Below are 15,578 nucleotides of genomic sequence, written 5' to 3' on the forward strand. Positions count from 1 at the left end.
GATGAAGAATGACATAGCATGAAGACACAGCAGATGAAGAATGACCTGGCATGGATGCTCAAATGACAGGCACCACCTGTTCCCCTGACTCAGAAACAAACGAATGTGTGCAGCACACCCCACCTAAGCGTTCACGTGGAAGGTGTGCAGCACCCATTCTCTAGACCCACACTTCTGTGAGTCTCAGGCATTTCAGGGAATTGGATTAATAAAGCCATCTATAAAAACAGCAGGGACTCTCATAGGTTTCAAGACTTTGGGAGGATAAAAGTTGCAGGTAGAAAATAGAAGTGTGATGCCATAATGAGCCACACTTTGCAATAACAGAAAGGTCTTTAGGGGCCAAGTTCCATGGGGCGGGGGTCTTCTTTTTCTAATTTACACTTCTCAGTCTAATTTTAAGTCACATTTAGGATTTCCCAATGCCTGCCTCCATTTCCTGGCTAGAGAAGGAGCTGAGAGCCCCTGCTGATGATACATGGCATAGGCTTGACTTATTTTTTTAAAGAGAAAATCCACGTTTTATTTTTCGCGCTCCAGAGACCCAGCTAACTCCCTAGTAAGAATCCTTTGCTGCCTCCTAGGCAATGTCACCCACCAGGCACAGCTGTCAGTAGAACTCCCAGCAGAGGGCATTCAGGATGCTATGGGCTCAATTCTGACACATTCTAGGTGCTGACAAAAGGGAGTGAGGGGGAGTAAGAGCTCCTTATATCCCTACTCAAGTTACCCTGACCGTGGACCTGGCACGCAGGAGTATGTGGGGTTCCTGGCCCGCTTATTCCCTCCCTAGAACAAGTGACTGGAGAGAGGGTGAAGGCTTAGCTTCTACCCTCACCCCTCAAGTGGGGGAGAGTAGCTGGCCCAATGGTGGAGAGGTAGCAATTTGCTGCAGGTCAGCAGTAAATCAATACCCCTGCTCACCTCCATATTCCAATTATGCCTCAGCAGGGGCATCTTAGTCACAGTGCCTCCTAGAGCTACTCCTGGGATGATGTGGTTTACACATCACTCCTTGCTCAGGCCTGGGCCTAGATTCAAAATACAGCCCCATGAGGCTGACTTCCTATTGCCTTCCACCCAGTGGCGTCATTTACACCTGTGCAAAGTGGGTACAAAAACACTGCCATTCTGCTTTAACAGTCTTATATCCACTGGGCCCAAGTGCAAGGCAGAGGGGAGTGGGCTCACTGTGCAGATATCAGCAGTTTATGCTCCACCCCCATTTGAAGAGGAGGGATGATTTAATTTTCTTCTGTATAAATTGCTGGCATTCTTCATTAGTTACTTGTGGTCCACTATCAAACACCATCTTCCCAGGGAGTATATATAATGCAAATAAACTCCTTAGTGGTTTTTGTTAAGGCTGTTGTGGATGCTGAAGTTACTTCTTACTGCTGCTGACCTATACAAGGAAAATGTATCTTTCTCAGGAAAATTAATAGGAAGGCACTGCCATACTCAAGTCAGCCATTTGCCCAGATGCACAGGTGCTAAGATTAGCATCTTCATTACTATCACATGCAAACGCCACAGCCTTTTGCTCAATCTTAATCAAATCCTGAACACAGAGCTAGCGTCCCACTTCAGCCACCGTCTGACATGTCTCAGAGTGCTCTCTGTGCAGATCCTGTCGCATTCTTGCTCCATAGCATGGAGAGATGATCAAAAACAGTCCCCTGAAGTGAACCACCTTGTTCAGGTGGGAGACTATCCTTTCTCACTAGTGTTCCAAAGCCTCCTCTGCCACAAAATTGGACTGGCCATTTATTGTACACCTACTCATTTGGGAGAGAACAGGGTCTTTCCAAGCCTCTTCAGCAGTATCTGCCAAGGACACAAAGCAGTTAATCAGTGTATGAACCAGAGAAAATGTCCTTTTTTCCTGTGGAACTCTCCCGAAAATTCACATGCAAAATTCACATGTAAACCATTGGCATTATTAAGTCCTGCTGATTTCTAGCCTTCAGTATTGTAATAATAAATACATAAGATCAATGCCCAACGTTGCATGTTCAGTCATCCAATGTTGGTACAGCTAACTCAAAGGGTTAGGTACTGTAACTAAACAAAATTTTCAAATACAGTGATATTAGTGGAATTGTATCATAATAAAAGGTTCATTGTTATAAACAGAGATTTTTTTCTTATTTACGTCTCCCATTGCTCCCTCTGGAACAGTGGTTCTCAACCATGGTTACGCGCGTACCCCTGGGGATATACAGAGGTCTTCCGGGGGTACATCAGCTCATCTAAATATTTGCCTAGTTTTACAACAGGCTACATAAAAAGCACTAGCGAAGTCAGTACAAACTAACATTTCATACAATGACTTGCTTATATTGCTCTGTATACTATACACTGAAATGTAACAACAATATTTATATTCCAGTTGATTTATTTTATAATTAAATGGTAAAAATGAGAAAGTCAGCAAATTTTCAGTGACACATTTGTATTTTTATTTCTGATTTTGTAAGCATGTAGTTTTTAGGTGACATGGAACTTGGGGATACACAAGACAAATCACACTCCTGAAAGGGGTACAGTACTCTGGAAAGGTTGAGTGCCTTTGCTCTAGAACAGTGTGGTTCCACACTGCCTGCAGCATAGGGTTGTGCCTAATTGGGATAGTAAAGACCAGGCAGGGCGGGGACAAATCCTTTTTAATCTCTGTAAAGTGCCATGCAAGTTAGAGCACTGTATAGGCCACAAATAAAGGGGGGTGAGAGGTGGGAATGGGGACACTTTGCCAGGGTATGGTCCCAGGGAGGGACCCAGCCAGAGGGCCACAAGCCCATCACCATGAGAAATAAATTCAGACTAAAAACTGTGGACATTTGAATTTGACTAAACATTATTTATACAATCTCCATGAGTCTGTTTATCCCTATGCATCTATCTGTGTGGGATGGGACGGGGCCCAGGTTACAAATGTGCCCTGGGCCCACAGCCATGTTGCTTGGGGCCTGCTTTTATGTAAAAAATTATTTAAAATATAATACATTAATAATTAATAAAGACAACCCATCTCTTCTTGCCATCTTCAGCCATGTGCAATATCACAACTCCTACTCTTTATGACTCTGGAGTGCTGTGTATCATAATACCCCAAGGCATTCCTTGTTCTTGCTTTTGTTTTCATTTTTTTGAAGTACCATCACACTCCTCTAACTATTTCCATGGCTTGTCACTCTGCAACAATTCACTTGAAGACCTTAACATGGCTGAAAGATCTCCCCAAAAGGGTTGTAGAAATGTAGTAGACTTGAAGATGATCATTCTTTAGAAAACATTTTTGAGCCTGGCTGACAGGACTACAACTGCAACCCCTTCCTCAAGTGCATCAAGCCTGTGGCAATGAGTATATTCCAAATACTCCACATGTGGCTGGAAAAGCTGACAGACAGCCTGCTTCCTGCAGACTCTGTACTGTTCTTGGGGAATAAGCGCGTCCCTCAAGATTCTTTAGGCATCTGTCTGCCGAGACCCATGTGAGTAATTGCAAGTGCCCTTTAAACACTGTAAGGTGACCTGTATTTACAAGCAAATATGCCTGAGAGCCTGCATCTAGTTCCAGTCACTTCTAAGCATTTGACAAATCAATCTTACCAAAACAAGCACCCAATAGGGTCAGAAATAAATTTTACACATCCGGCAAATGACAGAGCTCATCATATCATGTATTTATTGTGACCTCTAGTCAATGCATATTCCGATGGTCATATACCCAACCCAGGCAAGACAAAGTCCCCACGTGCTCCACAGCAAGACGGACTTAAATTTTGCAGCACAACCAACTGGTACCTGTAGCACTCCAATGCAGCAGCATCAGTTCAGTTCAAATTTGGAGTATATTAGTGAATTAAATATGAAAATGAATAATTTCGTCTGTGTCAGGATCTTGGGCAAAGGTAGGTAGGACCTTGGGAGCTGGGAACCGAAGCCAAGGGTCAGAGCCAGAGTCAGGAGTCAAGCTGAGGGTCAATCCCAGGCATCAGGGTCAGTGTTGAGGTTCCAGGGGTCGACTGGGAGTCAGAATCCACGTCATAGCCAACATCAATCCCAGGAGTTCAGAAGCAGCAGTCATAGCAACCTCTGTGGACTGTGGGTCAGAGGGAGCAGCCAGGCTACAATTGCCACCAAGTGACAGTGTGGGGATGTTGGTTGCCTGCAGGCTTGGGTTCAAGTCCTGCTGATCCGTACAGTATCCCTGTGTCATTTATTTTAATATGGAGTTCAATTTCTTTCACACTGTCCCTGTATTTTCAATGTGTCTCAGATATCTGTATTAAAAACACACAACTACACCGCAAAAAGGAGAAGCTGGAAGTTTTTGGCAACTACTAGAGAAAGGAATAGTTAGGGCTTTCGGTACCTTGGACTGCATGGAAGGCAGTTTGGGATTGTGGGATAAACATAGTAGCTGGATGTTTATCCTAAAATGATCAACAAGGAAAGACTTAACAACAATGATAATGATGTTGATATTAAGTTTCAGGATTAACTGATGCCTGGTCAGTTTACATCTCTCAGATCAATTGTTTCAGGTTATTTGCAGACTCAGGGAGACATCACTGCTCCAGTTTATACGTGGTTCATGGACTAAGATAGTTTCTGACCAACAAGGCAGGTTTATTCTGGTTAGTGTTTATTATTAGCTGTACCTCCTATAACTGGAGCATACTTGGCCCAGTACATGTATTTTCACTCCTGTGTCATTTTTTTAGCTGCAAAGTAGTGATTTCCAGTGGCAAAAGTGCCAAGTACTTTGTTTATTGCTTCTGACAAACTGACACAGCTACTCTGCATCAAGCTGCATGTTCCCAGATGTACCATCTAAAACACATTTTAATGGTCACTCCTTTCTCCCCCAGGCCATGTAGACTGTAAATATTCCCAAACAATCATTCTCAGTAGAGATGGGACACTTACACTGTCCTTTCCGTATATTAATGCCTCTCCTGTGTCTTGGTTATTGCTGCAGCTCCACACAGTACGTCCAGTTTGGGGAGGTAAAAGATGTTCTACAGAGATTGACAGAACCGTCCTGGCATGTCCACACACAGCATGGTTACGGCTGGAGTAGCATCGATATATTCTGGAATTCCTGAAGCACTTTCTCCTTGATACTTAGTACTGTTGCAGGGAGAGAGGATTTGAGGTAATTTCCAACCACCAGGCATTGCAGTCCACTGTAAACGTAATTCAAAGGGCCATCTTCTGAACTAATGCAGCTGCAACATTTAAGGTTCCTGTCCCCACTGGGGAGAATCTGTTGTAATCTGCTCTGGTTCCCTCAATGAAAGACATTGTTCTGGTCATTGCAATTAACCAGTAAGTCAGTCAACAGTGTGCCCTTGTTGCCAAAAAGGCCAATGGCATTTTGGGATGTATATGTAGGGGCATTGCCAGCAGATCGAGGGACGTGATCGTTCCCCTCTATTCGACATTGGTGAGGCCTCATCTGGAGTACTGTGTCCAGTTTTGGGCCCCACACTACAAGAAGGATGTGGAAAAATTGGAGAGAGTCCAGCGGAGGGCAACAAAAATGATTAGGGGATTGGAACACATGACTTATGAGGAGAGGCTGAGGGAACTGGGATTGTTTAGTCTGCGGAAGAGAAGAATGAGGGGGGATTTGATAGCTGCTTTCAACTACCTGAAAGGGGGTTCCAAAGAGGATGGATCTAGACTGTTCTCAGTGGTAGCTGATGACAGAACAAGGAGTAATGGTCTCAAGTTGCAGTGGGGGAAGTTTAGGTTGGATATTAGGAAAAACTTTGTCACTAGGAGGGTGGTGAAACACTGGAATGCGTTACCTAGGGAGGTGGTGGAATCTCCTTCCTTAGATATTTTTAAGCTCAGGCTTGACAAAGCCCTGGCTGGGATGGTTTAGTTGGAGATTGGTCCTGCTTTGAGCAGGGGGTTGGACTAGATGACCTCCTGAGGTCCCTTCCAACCCTGATATTCTATGATTCTATGACACCGGTTGTGTGTAAATGCAAGGCATTCTACAGGCAGCAGAAGCTACAGAAACTGTAAGTAACACCATTTTGTTTAGAGTACTCCGGGTCTTAGCGCCCATATTAGGAGAAGGGTGCCATAACCATTCCTCTGATCTGGGGGAGGGGGTTAAGACTAGGGCAGTAGCAGGAGCCTTGGAGTAGGGATGTAAAATGTCAACCCACCTTAACCATTAACCCCCCCAGGCCAACCAACTGGCCGGCCCCAGCAGCCCCGCCCCAAACAGTCCTGGCCCCAGCTGGAGCGGCTCCAGCCCCAGCCACACTGGCCGGATTGGCCCCAGCCACACTAGCCAGCCCTTTAATCAGTTAACCGTTTAAACAAAATATTTCTTAATCTTTAAACTTTTTAAACAGTGTTTACATTCCTACCTTGGAGCAAGCAAAATTGCTGACTGAGGATTGAGGGTACACGTCTACAGCAGATAAAAGCCCAATGGCATAGCCGCGGCTGGCTTGGCTCGGCTCAGCTGACTTGGGCTCACAGGGCTCAGGCTGCAGGGCTAAAAACTGTTGTGTAGACATTCGGGTTCGGACTGCAGCCTGAGCTCTGGGACCCTCCAGCCATAGACCAAATTCTACACAGCAATTTTTCAGCCCCAGAGCCCAAGCCCCACGAGCCTGAGTCAGCTGATCCGGGCCAGCCATAGGTTTTTTTATCCCTTTGCTACATGTGTCAGAGAAGACAGACTGAAGCCAGCAGTCTGGATTTGTAGAAACCAGACCAAAGAAAAAAAAGTTGAGGTTTAAAATACTAAAAGGAGAGAAAAGAAAATACGTAATTGCTTCAAATTCTTTTAATCTACCACATTTATAAAATGAGACTACACAGACCACAGAGATATTCCTCGTCAGCATAATGCACAGAGACTACATAGCAACAAAGGCCAATATAAAATAGTCCGGGTCATTTACAAGTGTGTCCGTTCCAGATTAAGCTGATTTTGTACTTTCTCCTTAGCTCCGCTAGTAGTGCCCTTACATAAGAACACAGCTTCTAGCCCTGCCTCTGACTGTCCCTGAAAATGTGTTTGGTAATTGGCATGGGGACCTGCTGAGATATAAACCATCACACCCTGTCGGAAATACCTAGATAAAAGGGTGACATTTAACAAAGTCAACATACTTCTTCAAGAGGAATGTCACGATTACCCATGGGGACTGCGTTGTCTGTTCTCTGAGCCACAAAGACATGCTTGACACTTGGACAATTCTTTACAGCTTCATCCACAGTCTTCTTCAGCTCTACAACTCGTCCTCCCCTGACTCCCTGGTTGTAGGTAATGACAGCTTTGCAGCCAGCTAACAAGAGAGAGATTTTACAGACCTATCAGTTTGTTTTTCACTACCTTCACCCTGTGTCACACATGGGGATATTAAGTCACACATTACAATGGTGCGGCTACTCAGAAATTCTATCAGACAGTAACAGCCAACATCACTGACAAACGCTCCTTGTAATCCTGATAAACTGAAGGCAAGATGGCCTTTGCAATCCCAAGGTAGAGGAAGAGAATTACGGCCTGATCCGAAGCCTACTAAAATCAATGAGCCTTTTCGCTGATTTTAATGGGAATTGATCAGGTCCCTTAATGAGTAAACACCATCTTCTTCCAGACAATTCTCATACCTTTTCTATGGATTAGATAATTTTTTCACTTCAAGGTCCAAGAGACACAGACAAGGTTTTCATCTCAAGGCCAAAAGACCAAAAACATCAAGACACTTGATCACGGCTTTGGACAGGCCAAGAGACTACTTACACTTGATCTTAGCTCATTTCAGCCCCTTCAAATCTTCCATTCAACCCCAATTCCAAGCAAATTCAGTGTCCTTTGGATTTTTTTTTTTTGGGGGGGGGGTTGTTTTGTTTTTTTAAAAGATGGCAGTGGATTTCTAGCACCCAGTTAGCTCATGTGGGGTTTTCAGGATTTCTGGATTTTCCTGGGAGCCATAACACAACTGTACCACTTCAACATAGCACTTCAAATTGCAACACACATTTCATGTTATGTTATTTATGTAGCAGATATATAGCTGTATAATAAAGGAATGTTTACCCATAACCCCTACACTAGTTACCAGAGATAAGACAAAACCTTTACTTGCCCCGCCTAGATTACCTTCCATTCAAAATACTCCGAGACTTAATTCCTCATGCTAGCCATAGAGAAAGATGATTTTTTAAAAGATGTACTTGTAATAAACATAGGACCTAATGTTTTGTATTAAACCTCTGCCTTTTGATACTTTGTTTCTGTGTTGTCTATCATTGGTTTATTGATTTATATTATAACCTCTTCGGGGTAGCAACTGTCGATATATGCTTATACCATGATTAACACAATGGGGCCCTGATCTTTAATTGGGGCCATTAGGCACTTCACAAATACAAATAAATAATTACACACTGCAGAGTTAGCACTTCACAAGAATGCACTAGGATACCGTCACTTCACTATAAGAGAACATAACCAGCTCCCCTTCCCCTCAAGAGATCTCAGTTTTCCCTATGGTTTAAACATTATTTGACGGCCATTTAAAATTGACTGATGTTACAGTGATTTTGAAAGCTTATTAAACCCCCAGCCGTTCATGACAATCAGGAACATAGAGAGTCAACGCAGTGATAGTACTCTGATGCTTCTGCTAAGGAGAGAACTGAACTGCCCGGCAAGAGGAGAATAAGCCAACCATATTCTGGGTGTGCCTTTCTTTGAAAGCTGAATGTTGAATCTGGATCAAAGGATCAATCCTCCAAGGAGCAAAGCACTTTCCTAATATGCTTGTTCATCATTTTAAAACTACTTACAATCAATGATCCTCCCAGCTAAAGATTCTGCACTGAATCCAGCAAAGACCACTGTATGAACAGCACCAATTCTGGCACAAGCCAACATGGCAGCCACAGCCAGTGGAGTCACAGGCATATAGATTGCAACCCTGTCCCCTTTTTGTACTCCATATTTCTTCAGTGTGTTGGCAAGACGGCAGGTCATGTCCAGAAGTTCCCTGCAGCACAGAAAGAGAGTTTCTTGTCATTTTCACCTGCAAGCTGCTTTACATTCATTTACTCCTAATTAAAGGTTTATGTCTACAAACGTAGGAACCTGAACCCAGAGGGTCATGATGGGCAACTGCTCATCCATCCTCAAAGCTCTTATCTGTATAGTCCTACAAGGTTCAATCTTCTCCCCCATACTTTCCAGCTTCTCTGGGGATGGCTATACCACACGGGAAGACGTGACTGTATCATGGGTAGGCATACCCAAGCTAACTTTAAATCTAGCTAGCCCAGATAATAATAATCAGAAAGGTGGTGGCGTGGACTTCAGCAGAGGCTAGCAACCCCACTGAGTAGGTACCCAGGGTCCCTGGCTGGCTTGTACTCAGGCAACTGAAGCCCATGCCACGCTGTCTTCACTGCTATTGTTACCCGTGCTATCTGAATTAACACCCGGAGAGGCATGCCTACCAGTGCTACAATCACCTTTACTGCAGTGTAGACATACCCTATATGAGGCCGTTGGGGAGCTGGTGAGACAGCACAGGCTGAAGCGCCAGCCGTTCTCAGTCTATGCCCAGATCTGTAGCTCCTTTATATCTGATGTAAACAGCGCAATCTCCCAGCTTTTTCAGCTCCTAGCCAAAATCAACACTTGCACGTAACCAATGCAGCACTCAGAAGAGAAGCTGAGGAGACAGCCACAAAATAACGAAGAGGAGGCTATACATAGATATGTGGAGGTAAGAAATGGATTGGTCTTGTGGTTACAGGGTTCATTCGGACACAGATTCTCTTTAATGATAGGGTACCATATTTAGACTTACAGATTTTAAGGCCAGAGGGGACCATCATGATCATCTAGTCTGATCTCCTGCACGTCAGGCTACAAGATTTTTAATCAAGCTAATATGTTTTTATATGAATTTTGGTTTATGCCAGTTCACTGTTCCAAGCTGCCCACTCATTCCTCAATGCAATTCACCATCCGGATAAGATAATGATTTAAAAAAAACAAAAAAAAAACAGTGGTTTGCCGAGCAGCTAAATTTAGTCCCCACTAGCATCTGCTATTCTCACAAATCCACAGAGGCAGAACACCTGGCCATGGGATTTAGGAGAGACACTCCCAGAATAAGCTGCCTTGGTCTTCAACATTTCAGGCTACCTCCATCTCTCTAGAAAGTGCACTGCAGCCCTTCAATGAAGTTTACAGGACATGCTTTCATCAGAGAAAGCATTATTGTACACTGTCTTTAATCCAGATGGGCATCTGTATTGGTGATAAAGTCAATGGGAGCTGCATATGCAGATCAAGTATATGGTCCTAAGCATCCAAACTGCACTAAGAGACAACAGAATGTGTTTACTTTTCAAAATCACCTCAGGGGAGCAGACACTTAATTGTGACAAAAACAAAAGTTGAAACTCCTCTGTCTGTATAGGGTAGCATACTGAAAAAGCGGAGACACTTCAGAAAAGAGCCACGAGAATGATTAAAGGATTAGAGAACACGCCTATAGTGACAGAATCAAAGAGCTCAATCTGTTTATTTTAACAAAGAGAAGATTAAGGGATGACTTGATTGCCATCTATATGGAGCTAAACGGGGAACAAATATTGAACAATGGGCTCTTCAATCTACCAGAGAAAGGTCTAACATGATTCACTGGCTGGAAGCTGAAGCTAGACAAATTCAGAGTGGAAATAAGGAGTTAATTTTTAATGGTGAGAGTAATTAACCATCACTGACAATTTTTAAAACAAGACTGGATGATTTTTTTCTAAAAGATCTGCTCTAGTGATTGTTTTGGTGCAGTTCTCTGGCCTATATTATACAAGAGGTGAGACTAGATGATCACAATGGTCCCTTCTGGCCTTTGAATATATGAATGAACCTTTGAATAATATCAGTGGAACAATGTAGGTGGCAGTAGAATGGACGGTAATGTGTCTTTGTGTTTTGCCAGGTTGCCTAAGCAATGCAGCAATTGCAGTAGCTGCAAGCCTATTACTATATTTGGCTCTTCAAGTATGGCCCGATTTTCAGCGCTGCTGGGCGGCACAGCTCTCATTGACTTCAGTGGAAGCTCTGGCTGCTCAAAACCTCTGAAAATCAGGCCATAAATTCACTTCAACAAAAAACTTTGGCATCTTGGAGCAGAACTGCAGTAACTACTTGATATTTCAGAAATGTCTACGCTGCAAGGATAAACACTGCATTTATTTTACATGTATGAGAGCAGAGGCAGAGTGAAATATACCCCTGAGAGACTAGTCTGAACAGTATATTTTACAAGAGTGTGATCAACAACTGGGTCATGCTCCTTACAATGTATAATTTCATTATGGTATGACATCATTTGGAATGGTGGTACAGGGGGTCATTGTCACAAGAACAAAACCACAATCTACTTCCTTGTAGAAAGAAACTCAAAAGCACCGAATAAGAATAAATGCACTAGTCACACTGCCTGTCCACGTGATGCATTGGGTTAATGGCAGAAATGGTCCTCTGTCAAACAAAAAAGACAGCATTGTGCGCTTCACAGATTGCAATTTCTCATACATTTCCTTCAGCATCCGTACTGTGGAGAACAGACCAGAACAGCCACACCTTGGGGCAAGGTGTTGTCATGGTTCACAAACAAAACAGGTCTCAGCATGGTTTAGTGCTTGGATTGAAGAACTCCAAGAGCAACCCAGATTATTCCAGGATGTGGTATTGGTAAAGGAGCTAGCATGAGCCAAGTAGCCAGAGGGCTAGGGAAAGCTCTGGGGCCCCCTGAAGGCAGCAGGAGCTTTGAGCTGCTGAAACCCAGGAAACAACAGCCCTGGGGCATGGCAGGGAGATCACATGTGATGAAAACTCTCTCCTAGGTTCTGAAATTCATTGGATCTTGGTGTGTGTGGGTGTAAAAGATCTTATCTCCCCTAGCACCACACTGGTACGCTGGGGTTAGTGCTGACTCAGACAGGAAAGTACCCTCTAGTAACTCACCCACCCCCGTCTCTGCAGCACAGCGCCCCCATCACCACATTAGGTCCAGGGATGGCGTCAATATTTTTTTTGACAGAAGCTCAAGATATTTTGCATCCAACCATTAAAAAGAAAAACTGACTCTGTCCTACTCTCCCATGCCACTCTTCCACTGGTCAGCAAAAACTCACTCACTCTTTTCTACACAGACCACACCTCATTATGAATTAATGTGGACAAGCCACACAACCTTGCTAAGGGTAGGTCTATACTACCCTGGAGACTATGGCAGCCCAGCCCAGGAGTGCAGATGCAGCCTACACCAACAGAAGGGGTGTTATCATCGATGTAGGAACACCACCTCCCCAAATGACATAGCTACATTGACAGAAGCAGTCTTCTGCGGACATAGCTGCATCTACACTGGGGGCTATATTAGCACGGCTATGCTGGCCAGTTTTTCACACCCCTGGCTGACACAGGTATGCCCATACAACTTTCAAGTGCAGACCAAGCCTCAGCCACGCACAGCACTCCTGGTAGCACAACATTTCTAGCACCATGTGGGATGTATACAGCTAATGGGAGCATTACAAGAGGAATCCTGTGAGGTTGGAATTAGCTTGGTCCCCTAATATTTTAAGATAGCACCTCCATCTGCATGGGAAGGAGGTGGATGGGATGCAGACGCACAGAGGGAAAAGGGGAAGACAGAATAACGATCGGTGGTCATTAAAAATCCCATGAGATTTTTTCAAGAAACAGGAAAATTAGCCTCAAATCCAAAATGGGCAATTGTGTTCTGTACTCCTAGATCGCCCTCCCCCCACCCAGCAAATTCATTCCCAGATAAATACATGAGCACTCTGATCAGTCATTCATTAACTATATACGGGGAGACACCTTCAAATTCTTGATCCCAGCCTTGTCCCCCAGACATGTACGTCTTGTTCAGTAGCGTGCTGGACAGGGCAAGCTCATAGCAAGTCCCTCATTTCATCAAAGGAAAATGCTACACGCACCACCCTTGTTATTCCAAATGGAGTTTCCCACACTAGTCCAAACATGCTGGTTAAGATAAAACAATAAGATAAGTTAATTAACTACAGAAAGATAGATTTTAAGTGATTACAAGTGATGATGCATACAAGTCAGAACTGGTTACAAAAGAAAATAAAAGAGTAAAATGCAGCTAATACTTAACTTAACAAGCTATGTGAATTTAAAAGCAAAGATTTTATCTCACCATATGCTGCAATAAATTTCACAGGCTGGGTCTCCTTTCAGCCTGGGACCTCACCCCCTTAGTTCAGTTCTTTGAGTCGTTGATGTCATGAGCAGAGATGAAGGAGGAGAGAGGTCATTTGTGTTGTGTGTGTCCTCCATTTTTATACCCTTCCCCGCACCTTGAGAATTACCCCTCCCTGCACTGGGGTGCAAGCAACAAGTAGTCTCTTGTGGATATGAGGGTTGAACTGTCCCTGTGATTAAATGTAAATTTCTTATTCACACCTTCCTGTTCCTGGAGAATGGCAGCTTAAGCAAGTGATAGCTCTTTAACACCTGGCTGGGGTGTCAGTGTGTCTTGGTCTCTGAAAAACTGGTTTGGGCCTGCTTTTCTTAACACTGGAGTATGTTATAACAATGCTACACAGCAGAATCTCATAACTTTACATACAATGTTGATACACATATTTTACCAGGATAATAATGTTCAGCAGATCATGAATTTTCAAATGGTACCTCACAAGGCATGCTTTGTACAAAAATATATCCTAGACTTGTAAAAGTGGTCAACATAATAGTATAGACCAGCAGATGTGGGGTAATCTGCCCCTTGCATTAGGTCTCATCCTGATCTCTAATAGCTAGAGACTGCTAATAGCAGCTGGCTTAAATCTGAAAGCACAACGTTTAATATCCCTTCCAAAATTTTTGTTAGCAATAAGTTTTCTAACTCAGAATATTCTTGTTATCCATATAAATGCCCAACTTTTTCCCCTTAATCTTGCTATGTTCTTACTAAGCCTCATTGACTTCCTGTGCAATGAGCGCCCATATTCTTTTTACTTCTTGTTCTAAAATGTCACATAATGGGAATAAATAACCCTATCTATAGTTCACTTTATGATGCTCTATGCCAGTGGTCCCCAACCGGTCGATCCCAATTGACTGGTCAATCCTGGGGACTCTCCTAGTCGATTGTGGTCTCCGGAGATGCTGCTGGGCTGCTGCTAAGGCAGGCTCCCTGCCTGCCACACCCCATGCCGCTCCTAGAAGCAGCCAGCATGGCCCCATGAGGAGGGGCAGGGGTCTTAGCACGCTGCTCCTGCCTGCAAGCACTGCCCTCGCAGCTCCCATTGGCCAGGAACGGGGAACCGTGAGGGGGCAGGATGGAGTGAGTGAGACGTGGCCTTGTGGAAGGAGAGGGGTAGATTCTGGGTTGTCCTTAAATTCGAAAAGTGATCTTGGGCGTAAAAAGGTTGGAGACCACTGCTCTATGCAGAAAGGCCCCATAGAAATCCGTGCTATATAGGTATACAGACAGAGCTGTGTGCAGGTGTGCCCATGTGGACACAGAATGCAACCAGTGTGCAGTTTGTTTATTCAGATCATTTGGTTTCAGAGTCCTTGTTTCAATGCAATTTTTAAATAAACACAACCATCAGGACTCATGGCACAAATTACTATTACTCTAACACTAAGTCAAAATGTCACATCAGGCTTCTAGGTACAGTTCAAATCTTCTTTAACACTTGAGAGCTATGATAATAAATCAAACATAAAATGTAGCAAGACAAACAGAAACTGTTTTTGCTGATCAGCTGGGCTGTACAGGAGGAAATGACCCTCAAGCAGATGGTTGTGGGCAAGCAGGATGACAACCACTTAACCGCAATGGAAAATGAGAAAAAAAATATGTCTATGCTTATTAGTACACTACCTGCTTGTCCTGAATAGAAATGCCAAAAAAGCCCTAATTCAGAAGTTATATTCTAATTGTTTAAATGCTTGTTTATTTACTTAGCTCTCAGAAACAGCATCTGTAGAAACACACAGGAACTCTCATGACTGATCTAGAGTTATTTGCTTAATGACGGAGCTTCACTGAGTTAATAAGCATTCAGGAACAGTTACAGAACTTTAGGCTCTTTATTCCATTGACCTGTTAACTTTGCACCTTAAAAGCACAGACGAGGAGGACAGACCCACGGCTGCTAAGTCACTGTCACGTTATCCCTTCTTGGATGTGAGGTCCATGATGGAAGAGACCTGGAGGGGAGGTGGCTATTAGAAGGTGGGGCAGCTGGAATCTACAAGGAAGAAACTTAAATAAAATCCCTGTCTGTCAGGAAGCTACCTCTGCAAGTCTTGTGTTTCTCACCTAGGCTACAAAGCACCTGCCTCTCCCACAAGCAGACATCCTCTGTGGGACTGAAAAATCATGGAAGGGGAATAACGTACACTGTTTTAAGCACTGTAAATCCCAAAGGACTTAAAGGCGGGGAGGAAAGCTGGATACAGTAGCTATTTCTTACTTTCTTGCTCTTCTTGCTGACGTCAACCT

General features: G+C 43.8%; 1 protein-coding gene across 1 annotated transcript in view; it reads right to left on the minus strand.

The window, feature by feature from the left end:
* Positions 1-15,578, minus strand: part of ACSS1 (acyl-CoA synthetase short chain family member 1) — a gene marked incomplete at its 5' end in the record, with an annotated part of 82,782 nt that overhangs the window by 29,137 nt on the left and 38,067 nt on the right. Inside the window, 2 exons of the mRNA XM_084624254.1 lie at positions 7,153-7,328; positions 8,839-9,038. Of these exons, the coding sequence (XP_084480380.1) occupies positions 7,153-7,328; positions 8,839-9,038 (376 nt within the window). The remainder of the gene's footprint in view (positions 1-7,152; positions 7,329-8,838; positions 9,039-15,578) is intronic.

Source organism: Lepidochelys olivacea (genome assembly GCF_965140295.1).
Source record: "Lepidochelys olivacea isolate rLepOli2 genome assembly, chromosome: 3".
NCBI lineage: Eukaryota > Metazoa > Chordata > Testudines > Cheloniidae > Lepidochelys > Lepidochelys olivacea.